The sequence below is a fragment of the Emydura macquarii genome, unplaced genomic scaffold (genome assembly GCF_026122565.2).
Source record: "Emydura macquarii macquarii isolate MOO-44397 ecotype Brisbane River unplaced genomic scaffold, CSIRO-AGI_Emac_v2 contig_2422, whole genome shotgun sequence".
NCBI classification, from domain to species: domain Eukaryota; kingdom Metazoa; phylum Chordata; order Testudines; family Chelidae; genus Emydura; species Emydura macquarii.
Window position 1 is genome coordinate 20,123,845 of NW_027132559.1, and position 20,037 is coordinate 20,143,881.

Genomic DNA, 20,037 nt, shown 5'->3' on the forward strand with positions numbered 1-20,037 from the left:
AGTGTACAGTTTAAATGTTGTAGCTACGCAACTGTTGCACATCCGCCAAAATCATATTTAACATGCTTGGTTTCAGTTTGTCAAATTAAGAAGCGATGTGTAAGGGGTGTAAGTTACATGCCAATATATGTGTGTTGAGTTTCAGATCTCATCTGCATTGGAAATTGGCTCAATGTATAGGTCCCCATGTAGCATGTGCTCACTAATATGAATTTCATCCTACATTGAAAAATTAGACAAGCTAAATATGTGTACATTATTTTTTAGAATAGTTTCCATTCATGTGTGAAAATTAATGATGAGCTACAATAGAAGCCAGGCTACTTCCATTGGGAATGGTAAATAGCTATTTTTCTGGTTCCCCTAATGATTTCTCTAATTTCACTGTTTTATCTTCTATTTTGAGATTACTTCTCAAGTGAATCTATTTTATATCCAGTGAATCATCTTCAGATGATTCTTCCCCAAAAGAGCCTATCCAAATAGCATAACATTTATTTGAGGCTGGGATTATCTGGATTAAAGGGTTATTTTCAAATCCCTGGTTTTACTAAGGAATATTTCTTTCCCTTTCTTACATTTGGAGTTAAGGATGCAGTTATTAGAGTATATTGTATTTTCCTTACTCTCTTCACCACAAGTAAGACCTGATCCAGTGCTCATTGAAATCAACGGGAGTTTTCCCATTCAATGGGACTGGACCCCTGATGTATATGTAAGGAGGGATACTCAACACTAGAGCTGGATGGGTAGAAACTAGAATTTTTGTCCTGTGGGAAATTTGAATTTCCAAAAATTTCATTTTGGTTTAGAACAAAGTCAGAAAGGTGACGTTTCCCATTGAAATTTCTGGGGGGGGGGGGGGGAAAGGGGGAAAGCTCTCTTTGGAAAAACTGAAATGGAAATTGAAAAAAACATTCCAATCCCACCTTTGCAATTCAAGGCAAGTTGCTGGGAGGGCATGGTTTCCATCAAAATGTTGTTAAAATCAAAATGATCCTGCAATATTTTGGTTTAGACGAATTGGCATTTTCAGACTGAAAAACAGTCACATTGGGAAATTTCTGACCAACTCTAATGACCACCATGGTAATGAGAGGGGACTTGTGTAGAAGGAAGTAATTGGCACCCATGCCTTTATTCTGCAACACTAATCTATCGCGCTGTATCTCAAACTTCTTTCCATTCAACGGTTGCACGTGCTTAAGGTCTACAAGCACCTTCTTACTTCAGAAGCTTTGTGATAACAGCGGCACACAGTCAGTCACAAGAGGCTGATGGAGAAAAGCATGAATTCTGCCCTTGCTTCTGTTCTCTCCCTAAATGCCAAAATCAGCTCTTTCAGCTTTAGTCAGGTTAAGAAGTGAGAGTCCCCTAGGTTGTCCTTGCTGAGTTGGTAGTGTATTATCAGGCTATCTGGCTTGATTTACTAATAACAATTAAGGGCATGTTTATGGGATGGTAAGAAGGAAGAAAATGCTTACTCTTCTGTTTTCATAAATAGTTATTTATTCCTCACCCAACAAAGAGTTGTGTGGGATTAGTGTTGTCATAGCACTAATCCTATGTTCCCTCTCATTTAGGCCCTGGTCCAGTAAAGTGCTTAAGCTTTGAGAGGCAGCACTGAATAGCAGATGGAGCAAGACTAAACCTGGGGCTCAGGAGATCTGGGTTGTATTCACAGCGTTGCCTGCCACTAATCTTCTGTGTGATGTTGAGCAAGTTTCTCCTTCTCTCCCTTTGTCTATCTTGTTTGTTTAGACTATATATCTATAGACCATATATATCTATAGACTATATATATATATATATAGTGCCTAGCACAATGGAGCCCCAAACTTGCTTAGTGCTTCTTGGCACTACTTTAGTACACTTATGCCTAATATTATTTAAGTTTATACAGTAGTCTCTTTGAAAGCAGTTGGGCTAATTGGGTTTAAAATTATATACGCAAGCTCTTGCTGGACTGTGGTCTAATGGCACCATTCTGCCATCCGTACTTATATTGAGTAGTACTTATTCCCATGAGTAGTTCCAACAAGGTATCAATAGGGTACTTAAGTAAGTAAGATACTACCCAACATGAGTGAAAGGTTAGCAGAACTCCCATAATCTGCATGTACGGAGGTAGTATGACTTGATGTGTGTCTGTTGAGGGGGGTTTCCCTAATACACATGGTCTGTCACTTATGTTTTGCCAACATTAATCTTTTGACCCTTCTACCACAGTAACTTTGTTATTAATGTGCTCTTTGTGACAAGGTAACTAAGGGAATGATAATATCAGCAAATTTTATAAAAAAGTGCTCAGTGTGTGCATTATTTTATTTGATTTACAGAATCTTTCTTGGTGATAGAATAGTTTGATCTTTTTAGATAAGAATTTTTTGTTTTTGTTTTTTGTTTTACCACCATTTGATGAATGCTGGTATTCACAATTGTCAAGTTTTGCTCTGCGAACTGTGGGTTTCCCGCTGTAGATCTTCCAGATATGTATTTTAGCATAAAACTGCAGTGAAACTATTAGTATTGTCTTTAAGTTCATTTTGATGGGAGCACTTATAGTTGCACGATTTGAAATGTTTCATTGTTTTATGGTTCAGTCAGTAGTCTTTAAGAATGGTCAAACATGAAAACTAATTCACTTTATAAGCCAATCACATTTTAATTTTTCTTTGTTCTGCGGGGTTTTAATGTGCGTTTTGGAGTAGATTTAGAAATTGGCTATGATTGGAAACAAGCTACTACCGTATAATCCAAAAGAAGGGTAGAGTTATAATTAAATATTAATATATAGTAGATCACATAATAAAGAATAAAAAGATGTAAATTTTCTCTTTTGGCCATCCCCTTCTATACTTGCATTTTGTATGTGTTTTTCATTAAATATTGTGTGAACAATGTTTTGGGTGATTCTGCATCTACAGATGTTTGTTTTCCCTTGAAATTTAGGACAAAGAATAATTGTCTGACTCATGCAAATGCAAGAAAGTCCCATTCAAATCAAAATTTTGTGCTTGTGATCTTTTAAGAAGTGAAAGAGTGTCCATCTTTGAAATTTTTCTTTATGAAAGGGGGAGATGGTAGGAAAATATGCTCCATGATTGTTGACAACCTATAGGCCAGAGTATTTAGCAATTTATAGATTATAAAGCTAGAAGGGACCTCTGTGATCATCTAATCTGATCTGCAAAACATTGGCCATAGATCCTCTGTAAATTAATTCCTATTTGAACTAGAACATATCTTTTAGAAAAATATCCAATCATGATTGAAAAATTGCTAGCGATTGACAATCCCCTACAGCCTTTGGTAGATTATTCTAATGGTTAATTACCCTCACTGTTAAAAATGTGTACCTTATTTCCAGTCTGAATTAATCTAGCTGCTTCTTCCAGCCATTGAATTTTGTTATACCTTTCTCGGCTAGATTCAAGAGCCTATTATCAAATTTTTGTTCCCCATGTAAGTACTTATAAACTGTGATCAAGTCACTCCTTAACCTTCTCTTTAAGCTAAATACATTGAGATCCTCGAGTTCGTCACCAGAAGGCATGTTTTCTAATCCTTTAATCCTTCTCGTCGCTCTTCTTTGAACCCTGTAACAATTTATCAACATCCTTCTTGAATTGTGAACACTGGAGTTGGCCAAGTGTATTCCAGTGGCTGTCACTCCAGTGCCAAATACAGAGGTAGTATAACAGCCATACTACTATACTTTATACATTCAAGGATTGTATTAGCCCTTTTAGCCATAGCATCACACTGGGATCTCATGTTCAGATGATTGTCCACTATAACTCCCAACTCTGTTTCAGAGTCACTGCTTCCCAGGATAAAGTCCACCATCCAGTAAGCATAACTTTCATTCTTTGTTCCTAGATGTATCACTTTACATTTAGATGTATTAAAACACATGTTTGCTTGTACCCAGTTTACCAAGTGATCCAGATTGCTCTGCATCAGTGACCTGTCCTTCATGCATTGGGTTGGTTAAGATATGCCAATGATTCTTGAATATATTATTCTCAATGTGCTGCAATTGAATCAAAGTCTATTGTGACTTTGATATGTTTTGGAACTCCATGAAACACAGCAACATACCCTGAGATGGATTTTCCAAGGTTTTATATCTCTGTTTCCACTTTAATTTTTGGTGAGTTCCTTTCCACTTTCTTAGTAAATAAAGTGGAAGATTATGATAAAATATCTAGCCATTTTAGTAATTCCAAATTATTATTTTTGCTGCCTTGAAATCTAATACCGTGTCTTCACAGTAATAAATTCCAATGCAAAAATTAATGAAGTTACAACAGTCTTTAGTCTATGGTGAATCTTGTTTAAAAACGATTCCCTTCTGGGATTAACTTTTGGTCTGGAAATAGTAAAATGTATATTTACTTTCTTTGGTGTGTGTATTTGTCTGTCTATATGTGTGTGTGTATATACACTAGTATAGTAAGGCTGGTAGCACCACCTAATATAAAGCTTGCCCAATGCTTCCTATTATAAGATCCTGACTTCAGTTGCTTAAAAGTTTACTGAACTTTAGCCATTTGGACTGAAATTTTTCATCCTGGGTGTCTGCCTCAGGCTAATAATTTCAGCCAAAACTGTTCAGCCATTTCTGAGAACGAGGTTAGGGAAACATACTTTGTTTTGCCATATTAAAATATTCAGATGATCTTTTCTTTATGAAGCTGTAGGGCCCCTGTTTCTCAGAGCAGAGAAGTGGCCTTCATGTCAGGGATGTGCCTTTTTGCCATCCTTTTAGTAATCTTCCCAAATGCGGCCAAGTGAAAAGCCTTTGAAAAATTGCGGTTTGCACACGCTTGATAGAGACCTGCTAGAGCTTCTCAGGTAAAATCTCTGAAGATTCTGTAAGCAGCGAACATGCTCCAGCCTGGGGAAGAGCAGCTCTTTCCCTGAAATTGCTACTCTGGACTGTGGTGGACCAGGCTGGGGACTGAGAGTAGGGAGACCGTCTTTCCTATACTCTCAATGCCCTGCACATGCAGCCTTAATTCTGTCATTTATTATTGTGACAGGGCCAGACCGCACGGCTATGAAAGAGTGCTGGAAGGCATGTATATTAGCCCCAGGCTCCATAAAGCCCTCTTCCCTGGGTAACCCAGCTGGGGCGAATTCAAGACAATTGGGCCAATTAGGCCACCTGGAGCCTATCAAAGAAGCTGCCCCAGCAGATAAAAGCCTCCACTTCAGGCAGGCCAAGAGGGCTGAAAGGGAGTTAACAGCCAGAGGAGAGGAGGCAGAGAAAAGTGAAGCAACGCAGAGCGAAGAGAAGCAAAGCAAAGCAAAGCAAAGTGGAGCGGAGCAGAGTTGCCCTGCCCTGCTGCAGCGATTGCCACAGGGCTTGGGGCTATCATCTGCTGCTGCTACCACACCGGTACCAGGGAGCAGGCTACAGGCCGGGGGGCCACGGACAGGCGGCCCAGGGAAGGTAGTCGGTCTCAGGGACTAAGCAGGGTGAGACCACTCCTCACAGGGTCCCTGGGTCGGGGGCCCGGGGCAGAGGGTGGGACCGGGTCCCCCCCCTTCACTCCTCTCCCAGCCGCACCACTGGCGTAGCCGGTGAAGCGCAGGATCCACAGGGCGGAACAGGCGCACCCCGCCTCACTATCTTTTCAATGCTTGCTTTACAATTTTAATTATGTTCTTTTAAAATATTTTTTGGTCTGTTACATGTGCCATCAGGTGTTAGCAGAAATGATGCTGTCCAACACATAAACATGCCTGTTCAGTTAGATAAGATTCTCTGAAGTGGAGCCTCACACAGTGGTTTTTTTCTCCACTAAGTGCAATACTCATATCTACCTGAACACATTCTATACCATACTTGCTTCTTTATTTATTTATTTTTTTTACAAGGGCCTGTCCATCCTCCAGTGCCATATTCCACAGAAACCATTTCAATTCTGAGGCCTAAATCTTTAGCGCAGCACAAAGCATAAATAAATGGAGTTTGGAGGACAGAATAGGACCTTGAGGGACAGAATCCTCTTCAGAAGAATTCAGTGCCATCACTGTAGATAGCCTCTGCAACTACCGCACACCACTCCCAATGGATCCAGGTTGTCATAGGCCCACCAGGCATGCTTGTTTCCCTTTTCCACTTCCCCTTATCTTCCCACCTTGTGCTGCTCTAGAAGGGGTTCTGTTGGAGCTTTGCTCCGTATGTGCAATGAATACCGATACCTGCACAGGCTCGCTGCATCATTCCCAGAGTATACCTGTTTCCTTATCACTCAAAGATATGTACTGGCACCAGCATTAAAAGATGTGAAGACAGAAGTGATCAGCATTATCTGATTGTGCTGAGTCAGATTTACCAAATTAAGCTGTAAAAACAAAATGTTCTTGCCCTTCATTAATGAATGTGATTTAGAAGCAGATAGTCTGTGTGAAGTTTTGCTTCATTACATGTTGATCAAACAAGGAATTCTTTTTGCCTGTATTCAGAATCTCTGAGTGAGGAAGTCTGACTGCAGACTTGTATTTTGAATGCTCCATTTAATAGGATCCTGTTACTCAGGCCTTCTCCTCCTCCTACTGAAATCAGTGGTGTGGGATTCTTTCTGAAACTGGTCTCTTGACTGGCTATCCTTAGGATCTGATCTCCTTAGAGAATGCAGTTTGAGGAAATGATGGGAAGGAATGTTCTTTAATTGGAAAGTTATATATTATTAAATTACTGTGTAGCTAGCACCTAGATACTATGGTGTTGATGCTTTAGAAAACAGTGAAATAAATACATCCTTTGAAACCAATGCAGGCATCCTGTCTCGTAAAGGAATGAGGGTACATCTCTGCAAATCACATGTTCATTTCTGTTCAGCTGTTCAAATAGAGAAGTATTCTGATTACAGTTGTTCCATTCTGGAGAATGTACAGTTTTCCTTTAATGTTAGAACAGAACTGCCAAGAGTTTTTGGGGCGAAGGGACTTCAGAAAGTTCTAGGTCCTCTGAGTGCCCACCACAATATGTCCCTTTTATTCTCCCAAGCCAAGCTTGTTTCCTCCCCAAAATTTGTTCCCTAATCATTCTCTCTTCCCTTCCTGTCATCTTGTTCTTTTCTTATTTCCCTCTTCTGTCTGTTCCCTTCTTGCTCATTGACTCTGCCTTTCATGAACCTACATAGATATATTTACAACTGCTTAAAGTGCACCTTCTGCCAGTCAGTGAAGCGTTCTTCTAAAACGGACTGCTTTGATGTGAGCATTGTTTATGCTTCTAATGCCACTTGGTCCTGTCCTTCAGCACTGGTTGTGAATGCCTGCCATTGGTGTTCCTGTCTTCACATTCTGCAGGCCAAGGAAGATGGTAACTTTGGTCACAGGCACTATGGCTGGACTCACTTTAGTGGTGGCAATGGCTCTGGAAGAGAGCGAACAGCTCCTTTAACCCTGCAGCTAGGAGCAGGAGCAGGAATGAGCCCAAACGGGATCCACTCCTCCAACCAAACTTACCTGAGCTTTGGGGGTTCAGATTAAATGGAACCTGGATCCAAATCAACCCTGGTTTGGGAAACCAAAACCTTTACAAATGAGGCTTTGTAAGGCCAAACCTGCCTCTGGCTCCTGAAATGGTGTTGATTCAAAGCGGGAACCAGGAACCATCTATCCAAAAATCCTTTCCCTTCTTCCCCAAAACTCCCCATAAAACAACCCTTTGGGGACTGAGTTAAAATGAGATCTGGATTCAAAACATTCCTTTTGGGAAAAAAATCCCCAAATATATGCTGCTTTGTTAAAACCAAAGCCTCCCTAGTTTGGATATTGGAGGAGGTGAGTAGTTCACGGTGCACATTGGTTTCTTATAAAATGTTTAATTAAAAGCCATAATTGTCCTAGGAGGACATAGTGAGTGGGTTTTCTCTAAGGCACATGGCCTTGGGAGATAACCTTGTTTGTTTCTTTTCTCTGTGAGTTTGACTGGAGGTTGGATTGTTCCAGTGCCGTGACAATTGCTGGTAATACAGGGAAATCAGTGTGGAAATGTCTGCAACACTGAAAACTGCACCCCTTCTGTTGATATTTTCATTACTGTCACTTGTGCTTGAATACGCTTAGGCATTCACATAGGCGATAGAGTCCTATCCCCAGTTGTGTGAGGAGACCTACACAATTTAAGACCCGCTAAGCAGGAGTTCCATTTGTCTAGTTACATTACGTATATAAATATTTATACCAACTCAGGGTTACTGACAGGCTGAAAATAAATGGTAGTATTTTTCTACTGTTTAAATAAATCACAGTGTAGAGAATATGGTTTATTTCAACAGCAGACAAGTAGATTCTATTAGTGGGAAATTGACTATAATATTGGTCAAAACAAGAGAGCTGCCAGGTCAAGTAGTTCTTATTGTTTATTTGAAACTCATGACCAGAAGTAGCTTGCATGTAGGGATGATATAACAAGGCAGGTGTTACCTATTTTCTGTATTACTGCATCTGAAGAAGAGAGCTAAGTCTCTCGAAAGCTTATGTCTGCAAATATTAAATTTGTTAGTCTTTAAAGTGCCACAGAACTCTCGTTGTCTTTACTTTAGAATAGGTTACCCTCTCTAACAGCAGTCCCACGTGGCCTGCTATCCTCTCCGTTCTCTTCTGCCCGTGAATATAGGAAGGGCAGCCTGATGGTGGCCCTGGTTCAGAGTTTTCTGACAGTATGCATTAATTATCTCCTGGACCATACAAGATTCTAATAGGAGAGAGATTCTTTCATCTTTACATCATATCAAATGAAAATTGAAAAGAAAAATGCTTAAAAACCTTGAATATATAGGTCCTTTCTTCATGTGATTTTATTTATTTATATATAAACCAAGTCCTGAATGAATAAATTTTGCAAAGCCAAGACCTAGCCCCTTGATCATTCTATACTTTGAAATAAATATGCAAAGAAGGCAGAAAGGAAGAACCTTGCTAAAATTTTACTATTTGAGCACTAAGCAATTAATTTACATACTCTTACCCAAGCGGTTAACAGAGGTTTTAAATGTTCGTTTATTTTGATATTGGAAATACTTTGTGTTTAGCAGGATTTCAAAGTAGGTATAAGATATAGTTAGTATCTTGTCAGTATGATTATAGCTTCTGCCTCCACCACTGCCCACTAGTGTTCAGCACAAAGTGTACATGTATTTAATACATACATACAGACTACAATCTCATCTCTGTATGTATGTGTGTAATGGTTGTTAACAGATGTTGCTAATACCATACATCATATACATGCCTAATACGTACTGCACTTCAAAATATCAGTGGATTCAGGGGAAATGAGTATCAGGATTAGAAGATGCCTGAGATGTGTGTATCAACCTGTCTTTTGCTGATTTGTTTTTTGTGCTGCACCTATTTTCTCTCTTTATTTTCTTTTCATTGCAGCTCTTTAAATATGTAGGCAAGAAAAAACACATCTTGTGAAATAAAAGATTACAGTTATGCAGCAGCATTCCTGTAACAAGGCTTCTCACCAATGCCTCTTGGGAAGGTTGCAATGAATATCTGACATTAATTGGTTCAGTACCAGCATATCTGACCTTGCAGAAATTTAATAGGTCAGTTTTTCATGGTGTTTACCAATAAAGAAATCTTCCTAGACAGTAAGCTCTTCGGGGCAGAGGATTATGTATTCATGTGTGCTTGTGCAGCACCTAGAAAACTGGGGACCTGCAGGATCAGAGCCGATGAGCGGTAATATTAAATAATAAGAACATAAAAGGCTAATCATAAAGCTGGATTGCTGCATGGTATCATGAACATCGTTGTTTTCAAAAAATCTTTCATATCTTGGGATTTTCTATCAGCTGGCAGATGGGGGTGGGAGGGATAGAAGGAGGAGTGAGGAGAGGTACTGAGAGTAGGGGTGGGGGAGGCAGCCAATTCCAGGCTGGGAAGGAGCATTCTTACCGCTCCCAGGCTAATTTCAACCTTTCCAGATCCTGCTCTCCATCCTGCTCCAGAGCCCTACGGTCTCCATTCCAGCTTCTCTGGATCCCGTTCTTGTCTCTGCACTGCACCCCCCCATATTGTGCATGAGTTTATGCGGGGATAAGCCCCCACAATATTGCCATTGCAGGAGCACCAGCACCCCCGCTCCCTCTCCCTCCCATCTCCACCACCCCTGTGATGGATTATGGATACTGTACAGTTGGTACATAAGTGCTAGCTTTATTGCTTCAAAAATAGGCTAAAACCTGTGTCTTGACTTACTGTACAGTGAGACAAGGTGGGTGAGGTAATATCTTTTATTGGACCAACTTCTGTTGGTGAGAGAGACCAGCTTTCAAGTTACACAGAGCTCTTCTTCAGGTCTGGGAAAGGTACTCCCAGCATCACAGCAAAATGCAAGGAAAAATTATCTCACCCACCTTGTCTCTAATATGCTGGGACTAACATGGCTACACTACACTGCATACAACAGTTACGGAACAGTATAATTCTAAACCAAATTACCATTAAGCATTTTGATATTTTTAATAAATTGTCAGAACTACAGCAGCAGTGACTGAAACACGTTTGCGTTTACATTTCCTGCTTCTCTTTGTGCTGCTTCACATTCTTGTGGCAGGATCTGCCAGGAGAATCTCACAATGGACTGACTATCAGAAGCTCTTCATCAGTCGCTAAGTTTCAATGCATGCTGCTCAGTCAGCAGCAAACCCTCATCTCATACACTGCACAGTCAGCTAGCTTTAGTTGCTCTGTGCTTGTGGATATAGGCTGCGTGAGCAGAAATGGATGATTGTTCAGCTCCCTGCTGTTTAAGGGAACCTAGATGAAGAAAGTCAGTGCACTGACCCATAACGTCCAAATCTCAATTTAGCTGAGATTCAAACTATGGATGCTCCCTGGGTTTAACTTCCTGTGTTGCTGTCTTGTTTTTATAGATGAAAGGTTGTTGAGAAGGAGGGAGATTTGAATGCAAATAAAGGCTTAGAAACACGTGTATCATGTTTGATCTCCCTGGTTTTACTGCCTGTATTTAAGCACACAAGAGTAGCTTTATAGCATGTACATTTTGTTTGAGTAGTAAGTTACCTATTGTTTGAGTGCTATGAAGTATTTGCAATTTTGTGACTGTTGTAAGCTGTCCTCTAGTTCATTTATTAAACAAATAGTGAAACGCATTCTTCAAATGGAAGATGAATGCATTGCTGGTACTGTGAATAACATTCAGTACACTGTGCTAAAATTGGTAACAAAAATCACAAAGGGAAACCTTTCTTCATTTCAGCTCTCCAGCCACATGTATTAAACCGGTTTCTTAATTTAAATATTTCAGCAAGAGAAACTGCTTTCTCCCTCAGTTCCAGTCCTGCTAATAGATATAAAAGGCATGCAAGAGATTTGCCCAGATGCCTGATGCATTACAAAGCTTTGGAGTATAAATCATGGGCAGAAACTGCAGTGTGTAGCAGCTTCCATAGGGAAAAAATGTAGCTCTAATCAGCTCCCTCAATTTTTTCCAAGTCCCAGGAGAATTTACCACTTTCTCTTTCTGTTGTTTTTTCCCCTCCAAATTAAAGCAAAATGATGAAGTGTCTACTATTCAAGTGAAGGAACAAGACCAAGACGTTCTGGTGCTTAGGAAAGTGTCGTCACAAAGCCCAGCCCCCACATCAGGGAGTGCTGAGAATGATTGGAGGTAAGAGTTTTTTCCTTGGGCTTTCAGACACACACACACACACAAGCTGACTGCAGAGCTCTCAGCAGCCAGATGGACTCAGTTACCAGGGAGAGAACGAAGATGGCAAGATATTGTAGCATTTAGGGAATGTCTTTGTTGTTAACATTACACTATGGGAAGTTCCAGGCTGAGGATCTTTGACCCTCATTTAGACAGGAAGGATTCTGCTGCCTTTCTAGGCAGGGAGCTTCCCTTGCCTACATTTGATGTGCCTTATTTTAAATATATTGATGAAGAGGATGAGGAGGATGAATGGAGCAGCCGCTCACAGTCTTCAATTGAGGATGACTCTGTGGACTCTCTGCTTTCTGACAGATATGTGGTGGTATCAGGGACTCCAGAGAAGATTTTGGAGCACCTTCTGAATGACTTGCACCTGGAAGCAGTCCAAGACAAAGAGACAGGTAAGGTACAAATTGGATTCTGTTCCTAAAACACAGCTTTCTGTGTCCTCTTTTACTGTTCATGATACTGTCTGTACATTTGGCTGACAAGCTGGCATGTAATATTGCTGTTAAGTGTTCTAAGTGCTGCATTTAAACTCACATGCTGGATCTCTTAGGTGATATCTTAGCTATGTTTATCAAAAGAAAATCAAATCCAGGCCAGTGGTGTTTTGTTCCGGTTTTGTTCCCTCTGAAATTCTCACCAATCCTTGTTGAAAGCCAGCTGTCTAATGTCACTGCTTTGGTACCTGATGTCAAATATAGGGAGGAAATGTGAGAACCTGGTAATCAGAATGTGATGAACTGGGGGGGACAGCCTCTGAGCAGAAGGGTCAAGAATTAATGAAACTGTTCAACAGCTACATGTTTAGCAGCAACTTCTGCTTTTTTCATAAATGGTTTACACTGTTGCCTCCATTGTACAAGCTGCAATGTATATTATACAATAATCGTGTCTCTTCAATCAGGAACTGTAATTCTTTGTAGCCTGCAGCAATTATTATATTGATCAAACAACTTGATGTGCAGTTTATGTAGCAGTTCAATCTTCTAACTAAATACAAATTTTGCCATCATCAAAGGACATTTGGCATATCTACTGCTTTTCATAAAAATGTCTTATAAACTTCCTTCAAAGCACAAGATATAGTATATAACAGAATGTAATACTTGAGTGTCTTCAACTAGAGATTGTAATCTGTTCCAGCCTGGAGCAAATTATTATATTGATCAGGCTACTTGACATGTAGTTTATTTTTCAGCTTGATCTCTTGGCTAAATGCAGTTTGCTGTCACCAGAGCTCCTTTGGTAGTTTATCAGGAGTGCCTACAAACTGAAATCTATTTACAGTTTTAGTGAATGTAGTTATGCTGGTGAAATGTCAGCACAAGATCAAACCTTCAGAGTTTCAAAATGCTGCTGAGGGGCTGTGAAATGTAGCTGGCTGGGAATGGAGTTGGTATTTTTTATTGTTTCCAATGGGGTTAAACTGCACATTCTTGATGCTTGTATATATGCCCTACAACAAATCAGATTACTAAAAATAAACACGTAAAGGATTAAAGTAACTAAAAATATAAATAACATCTGGATTCCCATAGGAATCTTAGTGTCAGGTTCTCTAAACAAGTCAGTTTATTGTTGGACAGAATGTATTTTCTTACCAATGATGCATATTTTACCCAAAGAATAAGCCAAAAGAAATGCAAACTAATTGATTATTATGATGTTCCCAGTGCTGCGTCTGTCTGCCTAGAGATTAATATTTTGTGCAGAGAAAGCACCACTGTCGGATTGTTCTGCTTCCTCACATATAATTATAATAGTGCTGTGTATAAATTTACTTGTTCCAATTCCCAGGCTGAATTTCAGAAGTGGTTCATGAAGTGATACTCATACAGTAATTTAGATCAGAGAAAAGTTCACCTATGCATAGTAACATCTAAAAAATTGAGGAGAGTATCTGATCACTCTTGTAGGTTACTGTTCGTTTTGTTCACAAACTCATAATTCTACTGGAGAATGTTGAGGTCTTCAGTAATGTTTTGCATTATTTTTTTTAAGTACAAAGAGTTGCTGGCTTAACTAAATCAGATATCTAGTATATTTGACTTTTTATAAACTGTATTTTACCTCCCTGCTTATTTTTTCCTGTGCGTGTCCTAGCTCAGCTTCTCATTAGCATATTTTTATTGTTCCCAGAGTGTGGGTGAAAAATTGCAATTAAAACTGGTACTAATGCCACTGTGTGGCAGGTTTTGAGAATAATATATCCTTTTAGGCTGAATGTATCATCTCTGCAGTGTGGGTCAGTATAAAGTGAGTACTGTACAGGAACCAAGAATTTAGAGTCTGATGATAGATTCAGATTTCCATGATAAAATGAAATGGCCTACCCTAAACCATGAGTAGTTGATCTGCAGTTACATGACAACACAGTTATCTATGTGCTGTTATTATTTTCCTTTTAATTATACAGTAATATAGAGTTTATCTTTAAAAAATTGACTTTGGGTCCTACAATTTCAAATGAAGGCATACTGGAGTCACCTGTAAAAATTCAGGCAAGTCCACTGTAGAACCAATTACTTCCTAACCACAAACGTTTGTGTGTGAAAACATGGGGTGTTGGCTGACCAAGGGGTACATGCACATCTTTGCAGTAACAGCTCAGGGAGCTATGGGTATGTCTACAGCAAAGGAAAACCTGTAGCTGGCCTGTGCCAGCTGACTTGGATTTGCAGGGCTGTTTCACTGCAGTGTAGACTTCCGGATTCAGGCTAACATCAGTAAAAGAGAGAAAATATTCATCTCATACTGCCCCTTTGATTGAGGAGCTACTAGCTGTTGCCCATCTCCAAAAGGCTCACTCTAAACTTCAGTGAAAAACCCGCTGCTGGCCTGTGCCAGCTGAATCAGGTTTGCAGGGCTGTTACAGTGGAGTGTACGCTTCCAGGTTCAGGCTGGATTCTAGAACTCCGCAGGGTGGGAGGGTCCCAGAGCTCAGACTCTGGACTGAACCCGGAAGTCTACACCCTAGTCGTCTATATACAGTATAAACCGAGTACTGCACAGGAACCAAAAATGTAGTCTGACGATGGATTCAGATTTCCATGATCACAATGAAATGGCCTGTCCTAAACCATGACCAATGACTCCCAGACCTACTTCTCCATTCCTGACATGTCTCCTTCAGTTCAAATCCACATCTCAGACTGTCTCCTTGTCAGCTGAAACTTAACATGGCCAGCACTGAACTCCATCACTGCCGACAACACTGCCACCTTCCCTGTCATTCTGACCCCTACCCTGGAGGATATTTTAGACAATTCAATCTCCTTTAGCCCACATGTTCAGCCCATGCCTACATCTTACTCTATCTTTCTCCACAAAGTCTCTAATATTTGTCTTTTTCTCTCTGTCTGCACAGCTAGCTCTTGTCCAGGTCATCATTGTCTTCCAGCTTGATGAATACAACCTCCTTCTCTGGCCTCTTTGGCACACACCTATCAATACCTCCATTCCATAAAAAATGCAACTGTGAAGATCATCTTTCTTGCCCTTTCCTCTGATCATGTCTCTCCCCTCTTTACATCTTTCTACTGGCTCCCCTCATTTCACTGTGTCAAGTTCAAGCTTCTTGTCCTCACCATCAAAGCCCATCACAAATCTGCCTCTTCCTCTCCCTACTTATTTGCCCTTGTGCCCTACCATGTGACCTTCCTTGTAACAGTACCCTTTGGAGTCAGTGGGTGGTGTTCCTTGGTCATATGACAGGAGAATTAACCTTTGGAATCCTGCCCCTGGTCATGTGAAAAGGGTCAAGTAATAAAGTTTTAGTTTTTCATGTCACTTGTCTTTTTATTTTATATGATTTTGAGACGGCGGGTTGTCTTCATTTATACTGGACATCACAAAGCACATTGTGAATGCTACTGAAATACAAACAATAATGCGAGATACAATACACTATTTAAATTCTTCAGCCACTGGTGAGGAATCAAAGTTGAGCTGAAGTTCAGATTTATTGTCTGAACACGTTGGAGGAATAGCATATTGCATCATAATAACTTCAATACCTCCTCTATTTGCCTTGAAGCTATTCCTACCAGTTCTCAGAGACACTCTTTTAACCCATTTCACTGACCTGCATTCAGCTGTGATGCTGTTATGGTGCAGAGTAATGACGTCCTAAGGCATTTGAACCATTGCCTTTGTAAGATGGTACAATCCTGCTTTAACTGACACTCCACCTTTCCGGAGAGGGGAAGGAATAGTGATACTTAATAGTCCCCATTTGTTTTTTGAAACCACAAAGAATATTGATAGGGTTGATTGTTCAGTATGAGTGGTTCTGTGACACTGATCTGTAATTGATGTGAGAGAATTTGCACTCCTGTGGAAATCACTAAGTCAGGATAATTTAGTCTAAGAGGGAGAGTAAGTAAAACACTATCCTAACACAGGTATCATGTCTTTCTGTAGCACTTGGTCCACAGAGCAGATAAGAGCTTACTACTGCTACCAGCTAACAGTCCTTTGCATAGCCCTTTTAGCTGATATTTTGAGAGACTTTGGAAACTTCCCCCAAAACACTGTGGAAAACTTGATAAAGTAAAAGGGCAAAATGACAATTTAGTTTTTATGTTCATGTTCAAAGGGAGGAATAAGAGTTTAGCAGAGCTAACATGCAGTAGAGCAAAAGTATAGTAAGGTTTTTAGTTGTTGAGAAAACAACAACACTGGATAGACCCAGACTGCTGAGTCATGTTTGCCAAAGAAGAAAAACAACCTACAGTGTGTCATTAATCAATACATCATTCCCATTCCCCCTTCAATTTTCCCCCATTGTAACTAATTCCTTTGCCCATTGTAAACTAATTGCCTCTGCTCACCATGTAAGAGGGCAATAGGTAGCAGTATTAATAGCTCTCTAACCCTAATAAGCCACTAATTTCCTTCACTTCTATAGATTGTAACTGTATGTTTTCTGATCTCTAATACAAGGCTGGAGAGAAGAAAATTAAATATTGTAACAGAATGTTTTAAAAAATAAAGACGATATTAGAATATGTTACAATAGCCAATATGTGGTGTTTGCAAATACATTGCAACATTAGGCTCAAGGTTAAAATTTTACAGGACCTTTACCCAGTAGTCACCTTGATCGACTGTCCTTCAGCAGTTGTATGGATTGTGGTGATCACAACACATCTTCCATTTTTCTCTTATCCTGGCCTTCCTTCTCCATGTGCGGCCATGCCTTTTCACGACAAGGTCTTCCCATCTCTTTGGAGGTTGGTCGAGTGGTTGTTTCAATTCCTTTGGGTACCACTTGGCTTCAGTCCATCGATTGTCAGTGACCCTAGCTATATGCCTGGCCCATTGCATTTTATTGTACCTGCTTTCAATGATATCCTGCACGCCACTCTGCAGTCTGATCACTTCACTGGGGATTCAGTTGCAGATTGAAAGCCCCAGAATTCTTCTCTCCATTGTTCTCTCTGTGACGGACAGTTGTTGTTCCTCTAGCTTCGTCAGCGCCCATGTTTCGCTGCCTACAACATTGCCTGCAGTATTGTTGAGTTGAAGAGGTTGGCACATGTTGCCTTATTGATTTTTCCTTGGAGAACATCCTTGATAGAATTAAATGCATGCCAACCCGCTTTGTTTCTTTGTGAGAGTTTGCTTTCCTGATCGTGGCATATATTAATTTCTTGGCATATTAATTTATTAATTTCAGTTAAACATATTGTTCAACTTCTTCTATTTGTTCTCCCTTATCTGTTATTTGGACTTTTGATGGCGCATTAGACTGCATAAACTTTGTTTTGGAGTGGTTCATTTTCAGTCCAACTTGGCTGCTTTTTGTGTTCAGTTCTCGCAGCATTTTCTGTAGTTTGATAGTGTTTTCGGCAACCAACACGATATCATCCACAAATCTGAGATGATTTAACTGCTGTCCATTGACATTGATTCCACCCTTCCAGTTCATCTGCCTCATTACTATTTCGAGGCAGGCTGTGAAGAGTTTTGGTGACACCATGTCTCCTTACTTCATACCTTTTTTGATTGGGATGAGGAGGGGAGTGTCAAACAGAGTTATATCCTTGCAGTCAGAGTTTGCTTCCTTTAGTAATTTGATGCAATTTGTGTCAATGCTGTACTCTGCAAGAGCTTTCAGCATTGCATTGATCTCAGCACAGTCAAATACTTTTTCATAGTCAACAAAGGCAATGCATAAAGGGAATTTGTATTCCTTTGAGCGCTCCAATAGCTGGTTTGTATTGAAGATATGGTCCATTGTGCTGAAATTCCTTTGAAAACCTGCCTGCTCTCTCAGCTGCTGCTTGTCCAGACTCTGTGAGAGTAGATTTGTTGTTATTTTAATGAATAGCTTGTAGACATGTGAGAGCAGGCATATTGGACAATAGTTCTTTAGATCTTTATGGGCACCCTTCTTGTGCAGCAAAATGGTGTTAGACTCCTTCCAGCTAGACTGTATCTTCTGCATTTCCAAGTAGTGGCTAAGCCTCTGAGCAAGGATTTCCCAGAGGTCTTGGCCTCTAGCTCTTGTCATTTCATTTGTCAACCTATCTTTTCCTGGAGCTTTTCCTTCTTTCGTTTGGTAAACTGCATGTCAAACATCACTGAGAAAGACCAGGAGTATGAGCTCGTTGGTCCGTTGAAGTGTTGCTAATGGGACATTTATTTGGGATGCAAACAGTTTGGTGTAAAAATCTTTGCAGACTATTTCCGTCCCTGTTCTATCTATTACTATTTTTCCAACCTTGTTCTTCCAGTGCCATTATTGTGGACCTGTACAGCGTCAACTCCTGTTTGCATTTTTTTAGGCTTCTGCGATCTTCAGCCATCTTTAAGAGTCTTTCTTTTCGGTACTTCTCGAAGTCCTCCTTTAGTCCTCTTATTAATTTACAGAGAAGGGAGTACTTGAATTTGTCACCATCATTTTGCTTTATAGTCCTCTGCTTCTCTAGCAAGTTCCTTATTTTCTCTGAGATTTTTCTCTTCGTTCTTTGTGGTCTTCCTTTCTCGGCTGATTTCACGCATTGCCTCAGCTTACCAGCAAAGTTTTTATCATCTTGTTGCAGCTATCTGTGAAACTCCAATCTTCCTTAAAAATATTTGCTTTCAGGATTGCCGTGCTAAATATTTTCAGCTGCTGTCTCTGATTTGACATCAGTAGCTCTTTCTTTCCATCTTTTCGTTGAAGTTAAGCCTCACTCTAAGTAAGCGATGATCATTCTTGTTGTTAAATGATGGCACTACTGAAATGTCTTGTATGATACACCATTTATCAATCAGAATATAGTATATCTCATTCTTGTTCTTTGCATTTGGCGTGATCCATGTCCACCTTCTCTAGGTTCTACCAAGCTATTAGGATGTTAAACTGCCAACACAGGGAGGGGACAATTGTCCTCCTTCTTGAGGTTCGGTGCCAGCTAAATTGAGGAGGTAAATGTGCCATTGACAGCATAGCCAGTGGGTGGCGGAAGATATGACTAAAACAACACTTTCTGTGGCAGTGGTGCGGAGTTTTATCAATGAAAGGTTGCTGAGAATCTCAGGGGCTGGGCTACCAGAAAGAAAAAGAACTGCCAGTAAAGAACAGGTGGTTTTTAAGTTATTGGGTCAGCTGAAGCTACAGAATTAGTAGAATAATCTACTTGAGAGGGTTTTAATGGAATAAAGCTAGCTAGTTTTGCAGGCAATACAATAATTGCAGGGAGAGTGCTCCCTGACCCAGTCACAGAAGTCTACTTGGTGCAAGCTTGATACCATGAGAGAGAAGGAAGAAATAGAGGAAGCCAAATAAATTTAAAAAAAAAAAAAAAAAAAAAAAAGTTTTAATTTTTCCAATTGTAGCTCTTAGAATACTGGTGACCTGTTACAGAAGGGGCTCAGTCCTGTGTTCTTTGAGTTTTGATAACTCCTATTGATGTCTGTGGAAGCTTGGGATATGTAGGAAAGCAGGATTGGGTTCCAAAATGACTAAACACAAGTTACTATTGTAGTTTGTATCACTAAATGGTAACACTGCATTAAATGTGCATTACTGCTACTGTGCTATCTTTGTATATGCCTTGATAGTATAGTTCACCTGTTAATATCCTGATGTTATAAAATATGATATAGCATAATTACTGCACCTGATGAAGTTGGAGTGAAAAGGTGGTGCAAAACTGCTACACTTTTAAATTGTGCTAAGTACAATGTACCATGTCATTCAGATGGGAAATGCACTGGTTCCAGAGTCTAGAAGTAAAACCCACTGTGCAAACTAAATTTCCATAGTATGGATCCAATTGTCCTATCTGCTTTTGTGCTCAAAAGAATAAAATCCTTATGGA

At 40.0% G+C, this 20,037-nt stretch overlaps 1 protein-coding gene across 1 annotated transcript in view; it reads left to right on the forward strand.

Moving 5' to 3' along the window:
- RAPGEF5 (Rap guanine nucleotide exchange factor 5) overlaps positions 1-20,037 on the forward strand; it is a 225,789-nt gene that overhangs the window by 135,682 nt on the left and 70,070 nt on the right. The window contains exons 10-11 of the mRNA XM_067562081.1: positions 11,556-11,674; positions 12,032-12,120. Of these exons, the coding sequence (XP_067418182.1) occupies positions 11,556-11,674; positions 12,032-12,120 (208 nt within the window). The remainder of the gene's footprint in view (positions 1-11,555; positions 11,675-12,031; positions 12,121-20,037) is intronic.